We start from the raw sequence: 19,360 nt of genomic DNA, 5'->3' as shown, positions 1-19,360 counted from the left end.
AATTTGCCATCTGGTCCAGTTACTCCAGACATACATATCTTTTTTTCCGCAAGTGTTCGTATAATGAACAGCTTCTTCATATTACCCGTGAAATCTCGTGGAACATAAGTTTTTTATCTGCATACTGTTATCTACTTCATATCTCATGTATATTGTTTTCCATCAGTTTTCTGACATCATTGGTTACAATTGTCAAAATCGTCAAGTCTGGTTAAAATTAAACCCAGTGTATAGACAAATCTTTCTTTTATTATTCATAATAAGTTTAATAATACAATATTATGTACATTTCTTGACTACAGATTTCCAAGTAATTCTTACGTGGATAATAAATTTATCTTTGACGTGATCCTTTGTACTTTAACACACAAAGAAAGTTCACAGGTGTAAAAAGACTTTTCTGTTCCTATCAAGACGTTTTCTTTTACTGAATGAAGTTCTCATAGCACTAATATAAGTCCTCATAACGTTTATATATATACCCGTGAGGGGCTACATTGTAGTAGTAATGGTAGTTACAACAGTGACAGTAGTTGTGAGGTGAGGTCAGGATCACCATACCTGCTACGTTACTAGAGCCTCGTACAGACATTCAGAACATTAATAACAAACAGAGACAGGTGCGGTGTTGAGCAGGGGTTTTCTGTGTCACCCACCACGGTAGCGACTTTTTCAGTTGGGCTGCCATCCTTTATCCATCACCACTGTGGCGACTCGCAGTGATGCTGCCATCCTTATCCATCCTGACCAACCCTCTGCTGAGCGTGATGCACCCACCAGACACTGGTGTTGATGAGGTGGGTATCCACTGGACGCTGAAGAAGTGAAGGTGGGTGTAAGTTCCTCGCTCGCTACTCATCTGTTGGACAACGGGATACACCCCAACAGGTAACTTCAGTGGGGTCTATAGAATCCCTCGATGAGGCAGGAGGGACCTACAAGCGTTTCACTGCAGGAAAAAAGAGGCGGCTTACAGAAGCCCAAAGGAGGTGTTGACGGGTCAATAGAGGTGAGAGACGCCGAGGGGAAGCAGAGGGGAGCCTGTCAGGCGCTGGTGGGGAGTTGCGGATCGTCGTTGCAGCATGGGAAGGAGGGGAGCTTACCTCGCAGCTGGTGTTAAACAGCCACGCGCCCCAGCTGGCTTCGGCAACCCCTGGAGGAACGCAGGTGGTAAGGTTGCCTGGGTTGATCACATCCTCCGCAGCAAGGGAGGCTCTCCCGCCGACACAAGATCCGGTTTGTTGAAGGTTGGGTTGCCGAGGAGTTGCAGTGGGTGGCCAGGTAGTCGCCACCGCCGGCCACCGCTGGGTGGGTGAGGGGCGGCGACGGCGGCGGCGGCACGGATGGCAGGGTGCGGCAGCGGCGGCACGGATGGCAGGGTGCGGCGACAGCGGCGGCACGGAAGGTATATGTACACCACTACATCACGACCGCACCAGATCCACTCCGACGTATTAGCAGTAATGGGAAACGGTCAACACAAACTAAATATACTCAGGGGTTAATCTAAGTATGAATGATACATATATTACAATGAAATTATTATAAATTCAGCTCTTGAGTCATATCACAAGTGCGGCTCGACTGCAGTCGAAGCCGTCACGGCTTCTCCAGTATTTACAAAGATGACTATGTACACGGTAGCGGGCACAGAGCTACGGGCGGCCGCTACACACGCCAGATGCTCACCACTTGCCCTTACCACTCACAGAAATAGTTCCCAAGAGATAATTTCTACTTGCCACATAGAAATAGCTGGTCCGATGTGTGTGTAGGGGCGAGGGTGGGCGGGAATGGGCAGCGGGTGTGAGCTGGGTGGTGGCGGCGGGCCCCATGGCATCACGGACGGTCTCCCGGCAGTCATGCGCCCCCACATATTCTTTAATTTCGAGATAAGACTTAGAGTCAAGCGTGTGGGTGGGCGGTGTGGAGGCCGCCCACAGGCCGCCCACGGGACCAGGTGTCGGGCGGTGGCCGCCCGCAGCAGCTGCCACCCGCCACCACTGGAATGTTCCAAACACGCGCACAAAAAACTCGAGGTAACCGCTAGTTAATGTTCACACGTAATATGAAGCTCAGTCTTTACACTACTACTTATCGCCTCACTGAGGAATCGTAGAAATAATCTGACACTGCGCTCCGCGGAGAGTCAGTCAGATTAGCTTATGGAATGTTTGGCGAAGTATGGAATGATGAATCTGCTACGGGTTCATATTTATACACTTCCTCAGCATAGCTCGAGGTTAGTCTATAGAAAATAGGTTTATCACTGAAGAAGTTTTCACATGGACACACCAGGTTTCTTACTGGTAAATAATCTGGCTTCGTGTTGACGATCTGGCCGCTCGGGGGGCCGCCCTCCTCCCGAAGAAGGGCCAGGCTGGCCGGCCCGGGGACTAGAGGTGCTTGGGACTCTCCTACTGCCGGCAGGAGCGACGAAGACGTTATAAGAACGCCTAGGTCACGGCCCCTCCAAACTTAGCCCTGGTAATGAAGACTAGAATGGCGAGGGGCGGTAGGTGGAGTCCTGAGGAAGCTTTCTTGGCTCCCACTGATTGCTGGTCAGTACGCTGGCTCCTGCCACAGGTTGAGCGACCATCAGTGGGAGACCGCGTGCGAAGGCGCCACGCTATGAGGTGGCATCTGTGGTGAGAGTAGGGGTCCAGGCGGTGAGTGCTGGGGCGGCAGGTGGGTAGGGGAACCGTGCATGGTCTGGTGAGTGTAGCCTGGGTATTTTAGTTCTCTGGGAAGCTCTACTGACCTGGGCTGTCCGTAGTCTGGCGTGGGCGTGATCTGTTGTCCTGGCCCGGGTGGTGTGCCGTTGACGCCTTGCCCGTCAGGACCCTGGCCAAGTATAGGAGGTGTCATCCGTTTCTCCTTCTGCCGTCTGTTGCAGAACCACACTCTCACTACCTCCTTCTCCAACTGCAGGCTGTCTGCTAACTGTGAGATCTCCTGTGCTGAGGGTTTGGGTTGCTTGTGAAAATGTTGTTCCAGGGCTCCTTTCACAGACACTTCTATGGAGGTCCGCTTTTTGCGCTTCCTTCCCTGGGCGGCAATCTTGTCGATGGAAGTGGGACTGCCTGTAGTGGAGTCTGCCTCTTCAAGCCACTTCATTAGCAGCGGCTTCAGCTTGCACATGTTCTTGAAAGATAACTGTAAAGCTTCGAACCTACAGATGGTGGTCTGGGAGAATACATTGCCGTAAAGGGTTCCCAAGGCCAGACCAACGTCCGCCTGTGTGAATCCCAGCTTGATACGCCTCTGTTTAAACGACTTAGCGAACTGTTCCAGGTCGTCACTTGTCGGGGTCTCCTCTTCGACTTCGTGATGTACGTGGTGATCAGGTGTGACTGGGGACTCGCAGTGCATGTCCCTCAGGTGCCCCGGGTGCATCTGATGGGGCAGCATGCCATTCATGGAGGCGTAGGCATGGTGGCCCAGCGGGGACCCGCCGTTGCCCGCCGCCAGACTACTGTACGGAGATGAGACGGGAGGCTGCCAGGCATGTGTCATATGATGGGGTGGACGGTGGTGGATAGCCACTTCTGAAGGTTGAGGTTTAATATCCTGGTGGAGGCCTGGGTGAGGGTGCATGGCCCAGTGGCTGGGGTCTGACGGAGGGAGACCCACCCATGGGTTGTGGGCCATGGGCGCCTGATGCTGGGGCATGTACTTCATTTCATGGGCATCACGCCCATACCCTTGAGTGTTCACTATGTTCATGGTGAGACAGTCTGGCACACTGACTGGATCAGAACACACTGCACTTGATGCGATGTAAGTTGTTGTAGCCATTACACAGCAAGTCTGATCAGACTTGCAAACAGTGTGGCCGCGACTCTGCCTACAAACTCACAACTGAAGTACACTTGCGCGCTACCATCCACCAACAGTGGCTGGCTCCGCCTCCTTCACTCCCCCGTCCCTCATTGGTCACCACCCCAGCTAGACTCTAGCCGTGCGTGACGTCATGCTACCCTGGCACCTCATTGGTCCTCTCACGGACACCAACCTCAGACGGATACGGCTCCTGTTTTCCGTCCCTTTCCGTCCCGACTTACTCCTGTCCATTTCGCCGAATGATTCTCCCCGCTAGCGGCTTCGACGTTTCTGTAACACGCACCAGAGTTCGGAGACATACACAGAAGCGACGGAATCTGTTGGTTTGGACGGAAATTCGGGTACGAAAGAAGCAGATGTTCCGCTCGAGTGGTTGTGGGAGGGGCCAGGGTGATGTACGGCGTGGTGGGCGTGACCAGACGTGGCTCCTCCCACCGGACTTCGCTCAATGTTTACTTCGAAGTCGGCGGCAGCCGGGCCTGGCGCGTGCCGTCCCACCGCCGCTCTCCGCCTACAACCAGGTGGGTTCCCGCATGACCACCATCACTCACACGCAACAATTATTTAAATAACTCTGATAATCTCCTTGAAAGGATTATGATAACTCGGAACAAATAATTTTCCTAATCGCACAGAGTCACTTCTTAGAACAATTCCTTTTTTTTTTTTTTTTTGGCCTTCGTCAATTGGAAATCAATGGAAAACGAAAAGTTCCTTTTGTTGGGGCGTTGTTCCGGATCCCTGCCGCAATTACGCCCAGTTTTTTGTTTAAACGCTGCCCTGAGTTTATTTTTCCTAATGCACTGTCGTATTGAATACATCACGTCAAAGATTCAGTAGCTAATAGATTCTTGTGGCTTTATTTATAATCCGATTACTGCAGATATCTTCACTATAAATTATAAGGGGCTCTTAAACTCATCCTCTCTGAAAACTTTCGCGTAAAGAAAGGTCCTTAGAGGCTAGAGTGTTCTCGCTGACACCTAGTTTAAAAATGATAGGCTTGGTGTTGTCAGGCTTTTGCTGTCATTAATGTAACACTGACCTTTTTCTTTATTGTTAGGGGAAAGATGAACATGTTCAGCACCTGGATAATTTTTTGTTATTGATTAGTGAATGTTCGGAGTTTCCAGACATCAGTTTATTAAAATAAGATAGAGAGTGCGGCGGCGTGGGTTGATGGATGGTCTTGTACTGTAACTCATGCATAGAAGTGTACGTCGTGGTTAAAGAATGTTTCACTTGCTGGAGGCTTCAGTAAGCCCCCGGTAGGCGAAACATCGCATTCGTGAAAGATTCCATTGAAGAAGGTGCCTTTTAAAAGCACCCGTCGGCTCCTTGCAACTTGTTTTATGTGTATCTTGAGGATAAAGACGTTTTATATACGAGAGGAAACGTTTTGCCAAAAGCGGCTTTAATAGCCATACTGAACTTTATATGAGTGTCCTCAGCCACTGCTGGTATCACAATACTGTTTACAATATATTTTGTATAATGATGTGTGAAAGTGGTGGCCAGAGGCCGAGGCGCCCCCTTCCCCTCCCCGTGCTGGCACACGTGTTTAAACTGGCACTCTTCGTGGCATTCAGAGCAAGACCCACTAGAGGCTCGATACTCCGTTCACTAAAAGCGTGAATGAGGACACCTGATGGTGCCACGAAGTGCAGTGGATTGATTGATGGCACCGTTGGCACTCATTGATGATGGGAAGTTCCTCAACAGGTTGAATGGCTATTTTCCGAGGGCACTTTACACCGCTACATACCTATTGCTGTACCTATCTGCAAGGCTTTCTGGAGTACCTGTCTGCTTGGCTGATGACAGTGTCTGCCTGCGCGGCTGATTAGAGTACCCATTCGACTGATTTTAGTACGAGTGTATGACTGTAGAACGTGTCTGCATGGCTGATCTTTGTACACATCTGCATGGCTGACTCGGGTACCTGTTTGTAAGACTGATTAAAGGACTAATCTGCATGGCTAGGATCTGTCCGCATGATTGACTGGAGGACAGCGTGCATGGCTGACTCGGAGGACCTGTCTGCATGGCTGATTGGAAGACCTGTCTGCATGACTGATTAGAGTACTAGTCGCTGGTGCTCATCGGTTGAATGATTAGCAGATCAACCGGCCGAAATGTGCTCTAGAGAGCATCTATGGCATATTTCGATCATTCAGTTTGGTTAGTACCTGGCTCTGGTTCTTCCCCTGACCTGTTAGATTGTAAGCAGGTCCTGGTCCTGCTTGTAGGCTGGTTCGTTTACCACATGTATCCTTGACCTGATGACATATGTATCCTGGCGCTGATGATACATGTATTCTGGTCCTTGTGACATCTATATATCCTGGTCCCGGTGATACATATCTCGTTTCTGATGACACTTGTATGCTAGTTCTGATGGCAAGTATCCTGGAACTGGTGAAAAATGTATCTTAATTTTGGTGACACATGTATCCTGACCCTGGCGGCTCATGAATTCTGATCCCGGTGATGCATATATCCTGGCCCTGGTGACACATGTATCCTAGTTCTAGTGACACTTATAGGCTAGTCCTGGTGACACTTGTATCCTGACCTGGGTGACACATATATTCTGGCATTAGTGATACATGTATCCTGGAGCTGGTAATACTTATCTTAGTAATACCTATCTTAGTAACACATAATCCTGGCTTAGGTGACACATATATATCTTGGCCCTGGTGATACTACTACTACTACTACTACTTCTACTACTACTACTACTACTACTACTACTACTACTACTACTACTACTACTACTACTGCTGCTACTACTACTACTACTACTACTACTACTACTACTACTACTACTACTACTACTACTACTACTACTACTACTACTACTACTACTAATAATAATAATAATAATAATAATAATAATAATAATAATAATAATGTATCTCCGAACGTATCTTCCAGAGTTGGTTAAACACGTCGGCGTTCAAAGAACGCATCTGCGTCAAGAAGTGAACGCCCTTCTTGATGTCTGTTATTTTCGGAACGTTCGCGTCCGAAAATTTAAGGTTTGATGGTATACCAGAACGCCGCTATAGGAACGGAGCGAACGGGATTCCGCTTGAGAGTATGTATCGTCTTGCCTTGAAGGAATTCTGAACGTGTGACAGCACCAATAATGAGAACGTGCGGCAGTGCGAGTACAGAGAACATGTAGCAGCACGAGTACTGAGAACGAGGGAAGCAGGAGTACTGAGAACGTTGAGAACTAAGAACGTCTCACAACACGAATACTTAAGAACGTGTGGTAGTATCAATATCTAGACCCCGGTTTTAATAATAAAGAAACTCGAAAAACGTACAACTCTGAACGTGTCTTGGAATGAACATTGTGAACGTCTCATTTAGATGAACGTGAATGCGTAGGTCATGTTATCTTGAAGGAGATTCGAACGCACTGTGGTTCACTAAACGCATTTACAAGATTGCAAAGGGATGTGAGCGCATTACGCATCAACTGGTTTCAACGCAGGTTTGGCAAAATAAGTGCAAATGCGTCGCCTTGAAGGGCAATAATTCGTTATAAAAAATATACGAACACGAAGGAAGGGAAAATGATCTCACAGCGTTTTTAACTAACGTGAACGTGACGGGAAAGTAAGAACGCTGCCGTTCGGTCAACGTGTCCTGAACGGATCATCTGAAAACGAACTCTCGTAAGCGTGTAAAATGAGCGTACAATACATGTACGTTGTTCATGAGGACCATACGTTGTACATGAGGACCATACGTTGTTCATGAGGGCCATACGTTGTACATGAGGACCATACGTTGTTCATGAGGACCATACGTTGTACATGAGGACCATACGTTGTTCATGAGGACCATACGTTGTACATGAGGACCATACGCTGTACATGAGGACCATACGTTGTATATGAGGACCATACGTTGTACATGAGGACCATACGTTGTACATGAGGACCATACGTTGTACAAGAGGACCATACGTTGTACATGAGAACCATACGTTGTACATGCATACCATACGTTGTACAAAAGGACCATACGTTGTACATGAGGACCATACGTTGTACAAAAGGACCATACGTTGTACATGAGGACCATACGCTGTACATGCGTACCATACGTTGTACATGAGGACCATACGTTGTACAAAAGGACCATACTTTGTACATGAGGATCATACGTTGTACATGAGGACCATACTTTGTACATGAGGACCATACGTTGTACATGAGGACCATACTTTGTACATGAGGACCATACTTTGTACATGAGGACCATACGTTGTACATGAGGACCATACTTTGTACATGAGGACCATAGTTGTACATGAAGACCATACTTTGTACATGAGGACCATACTTTGTACATGAGGACCATACTTTGTACATGACCATACTTTGTACATGAGGACCATACTTTGTACATGAGGATCATACGTTGTACATGAGGACCATACTTTGTACATGAGGACCATAGTTGTTCATGAAGACCATACGTTGTACATGAGGACCATACTTTGTACATGAGGACCATACGTTGTACACGAGGACCATACTTTGTACATGAGGACCATAGTTGTACATGAGGACCATACTTTGTACATGAGGACCATAGTTGTACATGAAGACCATACGTTGTACATGAGGACCATACTTTGTACATGAGGACCATAGTTGTACATGAAGACCATACATTGTACATGAGGACCATAGTTGTACATGAGGACCATAGTTGTACATGAGGACCATAGTTGTACATGAGGACCATAGTTGTACATGAAGACCATATATTGTACATGAGGACCATAGTTGTACATGAGGACCATAGTTGTACATGAATGGTATACAATACCGACAAGATAACGAATTACACACATGTAGAACATCTGAGTATATTTGTAGATGTTTCGCCCTCCTCACATTACATCCTAGTATTAATAAAACCACTGGAGGGCGAAACGTCTACAAATTAAGGACACCAAGATGTTGTATATGTGCCTAATACTTTATGGGAGCGTTGAACACCATGTTCAACGAATTAATGAACACCGATAAAAAGGATCCTTGAGTACATAAGCGTAACGTACACTAATTGTGCACTTGCCGCGGACGTGGTCCTTGTGAACGTTAAACGCTTTAAAAAAACGCGATGCCCGCGAACGTGGAAAAAATTGTGTTAACTGTGAGGTGAGAGAGTCTCAGTGTCGCGATTTTATCAACGCGATGCTGATAAACGCATCGCGAAAGTGACTATGTTGCTTCACCTTGTAAATGTAAGGACATTATTGTACAATTGTAAACATCGCCTTGTAAATGTAAATATACTATTGAGAAACTGTTAACATCGCCTTGTAAATATATTATTGAGAAACTGTAAACATCGCCTTGTAAATATACTATTGAGAAACTGTAAACATCGCCTTGTAAATGTAAATATACTATTGAGAAACTGTAAACATCGCCTTGTAAATATACTATTGAGAAACTGTAAACATCGCCTTGTAAATGTAAATATACTATTGAGAAACTGTAAACATCGCCTTGTAAATATACTATTGAGAAACTGTAAACATCGCCTTGTAAATGTAAATATACTATTGAGAAACTGTAAACATCGCCTTGTAAATATACTATTGAGAAACTGTAAACATCGCCTTGTAAATGTAAACATATTACTGAGAAACTGTAAACGTAGCCTTGTAAATGTCAACAGATCCCAACACCACCTTCCGTCTTCACTCGGAAAATCCATCGATTTTTTTCCTTCCAAGAGGCGCTGTACGGTGTACATCGCACACCGTACACCTTATCTCGTATCCGCTAAACCCGCATGGGTCATTGGTAAGAGCTTGATCCTCCGACCGCAGTATTGATCCTCCGACCGCAGTATTGATCCTCCGACCGCAGTACTGATCCTCCGACCGCAGTACTGACCCATCGACCGCAGTATTCATCCTCCGACCGCAGTATTGAACCTCCGACCGCAGTACTGACCCATCGACCGCAGTATTGATCCTCCGACCGCAGTACTGACCCATCGACCGCAGTATTCATCCTCCGACCGCAGTATTGATCCTCCGACCGCAGTACTGACCCATCGACCGCAGTATTGATCCTCCGACCGCAGTACTGACCCATCGACCGCAGTATTGATCCTCCGACCGCAGTAATGAACAATCGACCGCAGTATTGATCCTCCGACCGCAGTATTGATCCTCCGATCGCAGTACTGACCCATCGACCGCAGTATTGAACCTCCGACCGCAGTACTGACCCATCGACCGCAGTATTGATCCTCCGACCGCAGTACTGACCCATCGACCGCAGTATTCATCCTCCGACCGCAGTATTGATCCTCCGACCGCAGTACTGACCCATCGACCGCAGTATTGATCCTCCGACCGCAGTACTGACCCATCGACCGCAGTATTGATCCTCCGACCGCAGTAATGAACAATCGACCGCAGTATTGATCCTCCGACCGCAGTATTGATCCTCCGATCGCAGTACTGACCCATCGACCGCAGTATTGATCCTCCGACCGCAGTATTGATCCTCCGACCGCAGTACTGACCCATCGACAGCAGTATTGATCCTCCGACCGCAGTATTGATCCTCCGACCGCAGTATTGATCCTCCGACCGCAGTATTGATCCTCCGACCGCAGTATTGATCCTCCGACCGCAGTATTGATCCTCCGACCGCAGTATTGATCCTCTGACCGCAGTATTGATCCACCGACCTTAGTATTGATCCTCCGACAGCAGTATTGACCATCCGACCGCAGTATTGATCCTCCGACCGCAGTATTGACCATCCGACCGCAGTATTGATCCTCCGACCGCAGTATTGATCCTCCGACCGCAGTATTGATCCTCCGACCGCAGTATTGATCCTCCGACCGCAGTATTGATCCTCCGACCGCAGTACTGACCCATCGACCGCAGTATTGATCCTCCGACCGCAGTATTGATCCTCCGACCGCAGTACTGACCCATCGACCGCAGTATTGATCCTCCGACCGCAGTATTGATCCACCGACCGCAGTATTTGCGAACGAGTGAACGCGATCGAAGGAAAGCTAGAACGAGCTGTGAAAATGATGATAAACAAAACTATCACTAACAGCCAGACTGATCACAGTCAGAGCCGATAACAGGAGACGGAGGATAAATCCTGCACTATTTTTGACGCTAAATGACCAAGAATAATTTAATAACAAACAAACGCAATAAAAAATATTTTTTTTCGTTAGGTTCAGAATTATTTTTGCGAAATTATTGCATATACAAATTTTTGCTTCCCTTATTCGGCAAGAAGAATGCTGTTGTTTAAGCCAAAATCGCAAGTTTTTTTCCTTCTTTTCTTTTGTTTTTGTTTTTAAACCATTTATCATATTCATATATATATATATATATATATATATATATATATATATATATATATATATATATATATATATATATATATATATATATATATATATATATATATATATATATATATATATATATATATATATATATATATATATATATATATATATATATATATATATATATATATATATATATATATATATATATATGCAAGGAATTCGCGAGAGCATGCGAAATATACACAAACACTGATCTCTGGCTGAAGGAGACTCGAACCTACGAACCTTAGGATAAGGTACGCAGTGCTTTACCAATCTACCCACACTGGACCAGTGTGGGTAGATTGGTAATGCACTGCGTACCTTGTCCTAAGGTTCGTAGGTTCGAGTCTCCTTCAGCCAGAGATCAGTATATATATATATATATATATATATATATATATATATATATATATATATATATATATATATATATATATATATATATATATATATATATATATATATATATATATATATATATATATATATATATATATATATATATATATAAAATGAAATTTTGTCATATTATATTTTTAAGTTGCGTTGGGTTTAGTTTCTGTTATTTCGTTATATTTATGATTTTGTGATAGCGGACATTTGTAAGATCATGCACGATGCCTGACGACTATTGCGCATGTTATTGCGTATTGTGATCGCGTCATTGTGCGTGATGATCGAGGTACTGTGTGTGGTGATCGCCTATTTACGCGCACTAATCGCGTCATTACATGTGATGATTGCGCCGTTGCGTGTAATAATCACGTGGTTGCGTGTGAAAGCTGCGTGATAGCGTCTTGAAATCTGCGTGATTGTGTTTCAGAAACTGCGTCATTGCGTGTGGGAAAATTGCGTCATCGTGTGTGGAAAACTGCGTCATGGCGTGTCGAACTTCGCTTCATCGCGTGTGATAAATGCCTCATTGCGTATGATATACACATCATTGCGTATGATATACACATCATTGCGTATGATATACACATCATTGCGTATGATATACACATCATTGCGTATGATAATGCGCCTCGTTGCGTGCGGAGCGCATTCTTGCGTATGATATTCTCGCCTTTCCGCATGGTAATAGCTTCCGTTATCAATTAATCACGTTAACCCGACACGCTTTTGGTAAAGCTCAGTAACACCCTACTGTTAAGTTCAGTAACACCCTACTGTTAAGTTCAGTAACACCCTACTGTTAAGTTCAGTAACACCCTACTGTTAAGTTCAGTAACACCCTACTGTTAAGTTCAGTAACACCCTACTGTTAAGTTCAGTAACACCCTACTGTTAAGTTCAGTAACACCCTACTGTTAAATTCGGTAACACCCCACTGTTAAGTTCAGTAACACCCTACTGTTAAGTTCAGTAACACCCTACTGTTAAGTTCAGTAACACCCTACTGTTAAGTTCAGTAACACCCTACTGTTAAATTCGGTAACACCCCACTGTTAAGTTCAGTAACACCCTACTGTTAAGTTTAATAACACCCTACTGATAAGTTCAGTAACACCCTACTGTTAAGTTTAATAACACCCTACTGATAAGTTCAATAACACCCTACTGCTAAGTTCAGTAACACCCTACTGTTAAGTTCAGTAACACTCCACCATTAAGTTCAGTAACACTCAACCATTAAGTTCAAAAACACTCTACCATTAAGTTCAATAACACTCTGCCATTAAGTTCAATAACACTCCACCATTAAGCTCAGTAACACTCCACCATTAAGTTCAGTAACACTCCACCATGACGTTCAATAACACTACACAATTAAGTTCAGTAACACTCAACCATTAAGTTCAATAACACTCCACCATTAAGTTCAGTAACACTCCACCATTAAGTTCAGTAACACTCCACCATGACGTTCAATAACACTACACAATTACGTTCAGTAACACTCAACCATTAAGTTCAATAATACTCAACCATTAACTTCAATAACACCCTACTGTTAAGTTCAGTAGCACTCAACCATTAAGTTCATTAACACTCCACCAATAAGTTCAGCAACACTCAACCATTAAGTTCAATAACACTCCACCATTACGTTCAATAACACTCCACCATTACGTTCGATAACACTCCACCATTACGTTCGATAACACTCCACCATTACGTTCAGTAACACTCAACCATTAAGTTCAATAACACTCAACCATTAAGTTCAATAACACTCCATTATTAAGTTCAATAACACCCCACCATTAACTCCAATGTTATGGCACTGTAATTAGCTTAGATTACATCTATTAAAATTAAACTTAACATCCACTAACAATTAACTAACTCACTTGTTAATAACTAATATTTTTTCGCTTGAAAGATCATGTGAGGGTCAAACTTCTCGTTAGATCACATTTCGCTCTATGCAGAGCTTCTTGAGACTCTACGAAGGGCGAAATGTTGCCTAGATTTAAAGCTTCGGTCTTTAAACAGTGTTCCCGTAAGACTTTAAATTAAATGACTGGCGAATCGTTGCATTTTCGTTGCTAAATCGCGAAATGGCGAGTTTTGTGTGCGGGACTCTGAATGCGAGTGGCGTTTGTAGGCTCGATCCTCTGTTCGATATTCGCGGTACCGCGATCCCCAAGACAGCCCAGGTTGTTGTGTTTTGTACTCTGGTATGACTTAGGTTGTTGTTGCAGTCACCGCTACACGCTGCCACAACTACCACCGCTACCACTGATATTACTATTACCACTACTACTACTACTACTATACTACTACTACTACTACTACTACTACTACTACTACTACTACTACTACTACTACTATACTACTACTACTACTACTACTACTACTATACTACTACTACTACTACTACTACTACTACTACTACTACTACTACTACTACTACTACTACTACTACTACTACTACTACTACTACCACCACCACCACCACCATTACCACCACCACAGCTCTGGGGAGTGCAAGTGGAGGGTGATGATCAGGGCTTGATGAGTTTACTGGTCTGCGAGGGGAATAGAGGATGGTAGTGATGAGTTTCCTCTCTCTCTCTCTCTCTCTCTCTCTCTCTCTCTCTCTCTCTCTCTCTCTCTCTCTCTCTCTCTCTCTCTCTCTCTCTCTCTCTCCTCTTCTATTTTATTTCTTTCATTTTCTCACTAATAGGTTTCATGTAGTAAGTTCTCTTATTTACTCTCATATTCTGTTTCAGTGTTTCATCTTTTCCTGGCTAATTATCCTCGTCCTTCTCTCTTCCCTCATCTTCCTCCATCTCTCTTGCCCTCTCCCCTCCTCTTCTCTCTTCTCCAGTCGCCCCTCTCGCTCTTATCTCTTTAGTGTCACCTCTGGCTCTCCCCCTCTCTCCTCTACCTGCCTGTACTTTTAACAAATCCTTCTCCTCCCTCTCTCACTTCTCATTTCTCACTTATCCCTGGCCTTTTGTTCTCGCTTCTCTAACTCGTCCCTTTCCCGTTGTTCTCGTTTCTTCCTCTCATCTCTGACTCGCTGCCTCTCCTCATATCCTCATTTCTCTCCCCATGTCCTCTCCCCTCTCTCTCAATCTCCATATCGCCCGTTTTGTTCCTCACTCCTCCCTCTCATTTCTAACTCCCCCTCTCTCTCTCTCTTTCTCTCTCTCTCTCTCTCCTCTTGTTCCTCACTCCTCCCTCTCATCTCCGTCTCTCACTCACGCAGTTGGCTCATTATGCAAGGCAGGAGGGGGAAGGGTAGGGGGGTAGGGGGGTATGGGTAGGGGGGTGACAGATGTGTACCTGAGAACCTCTATCCCACCGCAGCCTCCGCCTTCTGCTCCTCCGTCAGCAGAGCGCAAAGATCGATTCCTCCCGGTCTTTCATATATACCAGCACCTTCGCAGCCTCCGTCTACAGACGCTCCTTCAGCTGTAATAGTGGATCTCTGCCGTCAGCATCTTCGAAGATTCCTAGAACAGCAACGTCCGTCACAACAGCCTTCCGCGCCTTCTTCAGCAGTGAGCGATGGTCGCTTCTTCAAGTTTTCATAGGCTGCCTCGATAATGTTTTCAACCACACGTTGTTTCGTATGGAAAATTCTTAATCAGCTGAGTTGTTGAGGCTGAGGTCTACTGACCCGGGTTTTAGAGTCCGATGACCTGTTCAGTGATTGTGCAACACAGCTGGTGCACCGGTGCTGAGTATCAGTGATTGTGCAACCGCTCGTATACCGGTGCTGGATATCAGTGATTGTGCAACCGCTCGTGTACCGTTGTTGGATATCAGTGATTGTGCAACCGCTCGTGTACTAGTGCTGAGTATCAGTGATTGTGCAACCGCTCGTGTACCGGTGCTGGAAATCAGTCGTTTTTTTTTCTCCAGAAGTAACCATGTTTTTGCTGGTGAATTTAAAGTCTGACAGCATTTATGGTACTTCGAATAATTTAGAAGCTCATTCCTAGATTACGTATACTGTTACCTCTGAGCATGAGACCCACGACGGTCACCTAACATCCAGGTACCCGTTTAATGCTTGGCGAAGAAGGATAGTAGGTGTAAGAAGGCTTGCACATACGTCCTTAGTTCGTGTCCTTCCATTGTAAGTCTTTGATCACCCTCCGACTTATAAGAACTCTTTCCGTATCCTGAGAGACTCAGGATCTTGGTGTGAATGGCCAGGAAGCTTCCTAGTCAGAAGATGATGGAGGGGGGGGGGAGGAAGTCTCTATTGGAGGCTCCTCCTCCTCCTGTCATGATACAGTAAGGCAAACAATGCTCTATTCACATTGAAAATGAAGGTGGAGCTTTCTGTCTGTGATGGTGGTGCTGGTGATGCTGTCTGCAGCGTCATGGCGGTGATTCTCCTTCTGTTACAGCTGCTAATGTTGCTGTGGTGATGATAATGAGGATGGTGGTGTTTTTAGTGATGTTGGTGCTACTCCTACTATCACCGTTAACATGACTATTAACACTTTAACTATTCACTACTAATACTACCACCACCACCACCACCACCTACGTTCACAAGACGTACAACACCCTGCGCTACTATCACAGCTGCCACCACCACTGCTATCACTGTACTTATACACGTAGCGATGGTGATGATAATAATAATAATCTTTATTTCTACAAGTACATGTACAAGGTATACAGGTCTAGCTGACATCAATGACATACTACTATACAGAAAGTCCCTTGTTATGCACAGCATTTCGAGCAAATTAGGTCAATTTTGTCTTCAGGATGCGACCCACACCAGTCGAATAGCATCCAGGTACCTATTTTACTGACAGGTGAACATGGACAGCAGGTGTCTTAAGGAAACACGTCCTGATGTTTTCCACTCGTACCGGGGATCGACTCCCGGACCTCAGTGTATGAGCTGAGTGCGCTAGCAGTCGCGCTCCCAATGTATATACACCGTGAATTGTTTCTCTCAGTGCATATTCAATGAGAGATGTGTATCTCTTAGTGTATACACACCGAGATGTGTGTATCTCTTAGTGTATACACACCGAGAGATGTGTATCTCTTAGTGTATACACACCGAGAGATGTGTATCTCTTAGTGTATACACACCGAGATGTGTGTATCTCTTAGTGTATACACACCGAGATGTGTGTATCTCTTAGTGTATACACACCGAGAGATGTGTATCTCTTAGTGTATACACACCGAGATGTGTGTATCTCTTAGTGTATACACACCGAGATGTGTGTATCTCTTAGTGTATACACACCGAGAGATGTGTATCTCTTAGTGTATACACACCGAGATGTGTGTATCTCTTAGTGTATACACACCGAGAGATGTGTATCTCTTAGTGTATACACACCGAGAGATGTGTATCTCTAGCACTACTCAACACCATTAATCTGAGCAATAATCCCTAATATTGGAGACTGAAAGAGGTTTACACTGTTAATGTTAGTGTTCAGTGAACCGCAGCCTAAATGACGCTCGTACTGTCGGTAGACAAGAGTCCTAAGACAGAGGCAAGTTATCAATCTTAGAAAGGCTTCCTGGGTGTTTACTTAAGAGCGTAGTAGAAATGCTAGGCATAAATATGTCCAGAATTTCTTGATATATATATATATATATATATATATATATATATATATATATATATATATATATATATATATATATATATATATATATATATATATATATATATATATATATATATATATATATATATATATATATATATATGTCGTGCCGAATAGGCAGAACTTGCCATCTTGGCTTATAGCAACGCTCATCTTGCCATATAGGACAAGTGAAAATTTGTGTATGCAATAATTTCGCCAAAATCATTCTGAACCTAACGAAAAAAATATATTTAATTGTATTTGTTTAGTATTAAATTATTGTAAACAAATCTAAAATATATTTAGTTGGGTTAGGCTAAAATAAATTGTTCTTGTTATAATAAGGTTAGGTAAGTTTTCTAAGATTCTTTTGGTGCAAAATTAAAATTTGTACATTAACATTAATGAAAAAAATATATCTTTAAACGTATAAGAGAACATTTTAGAAAGAACTTAATTTTAAATGAGTTCTTGCTAAATGACCAGTTTTACATATTCGGCACGACATATTTATATATATATATATATATATAATATATATGATATATATAACATATATATATAATATATGTAATATATATATAATATATATATATATATATATATAGATATATATATATATATATATATATATATATATATATATATATATATATATATATATATATATATATATATATATATATATATATATATATATATATTATTGTACTTCGCCCGTTAGTGTCTTCAACTATCGCGATTTTTTTAATCGTGTTTTGTGTGTGTGTATAGGCTGTATATAATCTTCGGCAGTGGAGTATTGCTTGCTTTTCTGTATTCCTGTGTTCGTTGTGTCACAGACGTGTTTGTTTCGTGTCAGCATTGTTATCTTCCTGTTACCGTATGTGTCTTCACATACAAAACGCCGTTTCTTTGTTGTCGTTGCAATGACATTTTAATGTCATTTTTTCTTGGCATATTTTGCTCTGAAGTTTTCATTGTATATTTGTGTCTCAGTTTTCTTCATTGTATTTAAGATCATCTTATTATTATTACTATTATTATTATTATTATTATTGTTGTTGTTGTTGTTGTTGTTGTTGTTGTTGTTGTTGTTGTTGTTGTTGTTGTTGTTGTTGTTGTTGTTGTTGATGATGATGATGATGTTGTTGTTGTTGTTGTTGTTGTTGTTGTTGTTGTTGTTGTTGCTGTTGTTGTTGTTGTTGTTGTTGTTATTGCTATTATTATTATTATTATTATTTGAGGTTCAAAGTATCGGAATCATAGTTCACTGGGGTCTCGTGGAAATTAAAAATAATTCTAAAGGTCTTGTCTTGTTAGATGATGAGGTACAGGGCATCACTTAAGGAGGTCATGTCATCATTTCAGCTCACTTCACCATCGCAGCTCACACCATCATCTCAAAAGATCGTATCATCTCAGTTCACAGCTTCTCCTCTGGAGATATTGAAATTTTCTCATCTGCCAGCATCACTTCAAAAATTTCGCTTCATGATCGTCTCAGAATGATATTAAAAATCTTCTCAACTCATAGCAAAATATATATATAAAAATTTGGATCATCCTCGCAGGAGATTGTATCATACTCTCAAGAATATTGTATCCGTTTCACAGTGGAACGTTTCAGCATCTCAGCCCAGAGCATCAGCTAAGATAAAGTGAGAGATGCGGACTTACAGTGGAAGCTGTAAGCTTCTGTAACAGTAAATTGGGAGGTTCTTAAATAATCTACCCTCCTGGTGAACCCTTTTTGGGAGAACCTCTCAGTGTGGGCGATTTGGGTTGGTTCCAAGGTTATGAGGCTCTTCCCCTCGCTCTCCTCCCCTCTTTTCTCTCCCCTCTCACCTCTCTCCTCCGCCTACCCTCTCCTCCGACTCCTTCCCTCGGCCATTGCCAAAAATCTGGATAGCATTTTTTTTCACTTTCATCAATTGTATTATTTTCATTAAATATAAAAGCATTTTGTTCTCAGTGTTTTATGTCTTTTGCATTTCCGTCTGCGTTTCAGTCTGCCCTTTCATCTTCTTATCATTAGATTTAGATTTAGAAGACGA

The 19,360-nt window shown here is 43.5% G+C and overlaps 2 protein-coding genes across 2 annotated transcripts in view; one reads left to right on the top strand and one right to left on the bottom strand.

The window, feature by feature from the left end:
- Positions 1-231: 231 nt before the first annotated feature.
- LOC128694873 (silk gland factor 3) lies at positions 232-3,805 on the bottom strand. Its single transcript, XM_053785224.2, has one exon. It carries the CDS (start codon positions 3,796-3,798, stop codon positions 2,599-2,601), a length of 1,200 nt encoding a protein of 399 aa, XP_053641199.1. The 5' UTR covers positions 3,799-3,805; the 3' UTR covers positions 232-2,598.
- Positions 3,806-3,873: 68 nt separating this feature from the next.
- LOC128694872 (uncharacterized) overlaps positions 3,874-19,360 on the top strand; it is a 187,342-nt gene continuing 171,855 nt past the window's right edge. The window contains exon 1 of the mRNA XM_070094274.1: positions 3,874-4,364. Within this exon, the coding sequence (XP_069950375.1) occupies positions 4,083-4,364 (282 nt within the window). The 5' untranslated portion in view covers positions 3,874-4,082. The remainder of the gene's footprint in view (positions 4,365-19,360) is intronic.

Source organism: Cherax quadricarinatus, chromosome 45, assembly GCF_038502225.1.
Source record: "Cherax quadricarinatus isolate ZL_2023a chromosome 45, ASM3850222v1, whole genome shotgun sequence".
NCBI lineage: Eukaryota > Metazoa > Arthropoda > Malacostraca > Decapoda > Parastacidae > Cherax > Cherax quadricarinatus.
The sequence above is the reverse complement of the archived record's forward strand: the minus strand, read 5'-3'. Positions and strand labels throughout refer to the sequence as shown.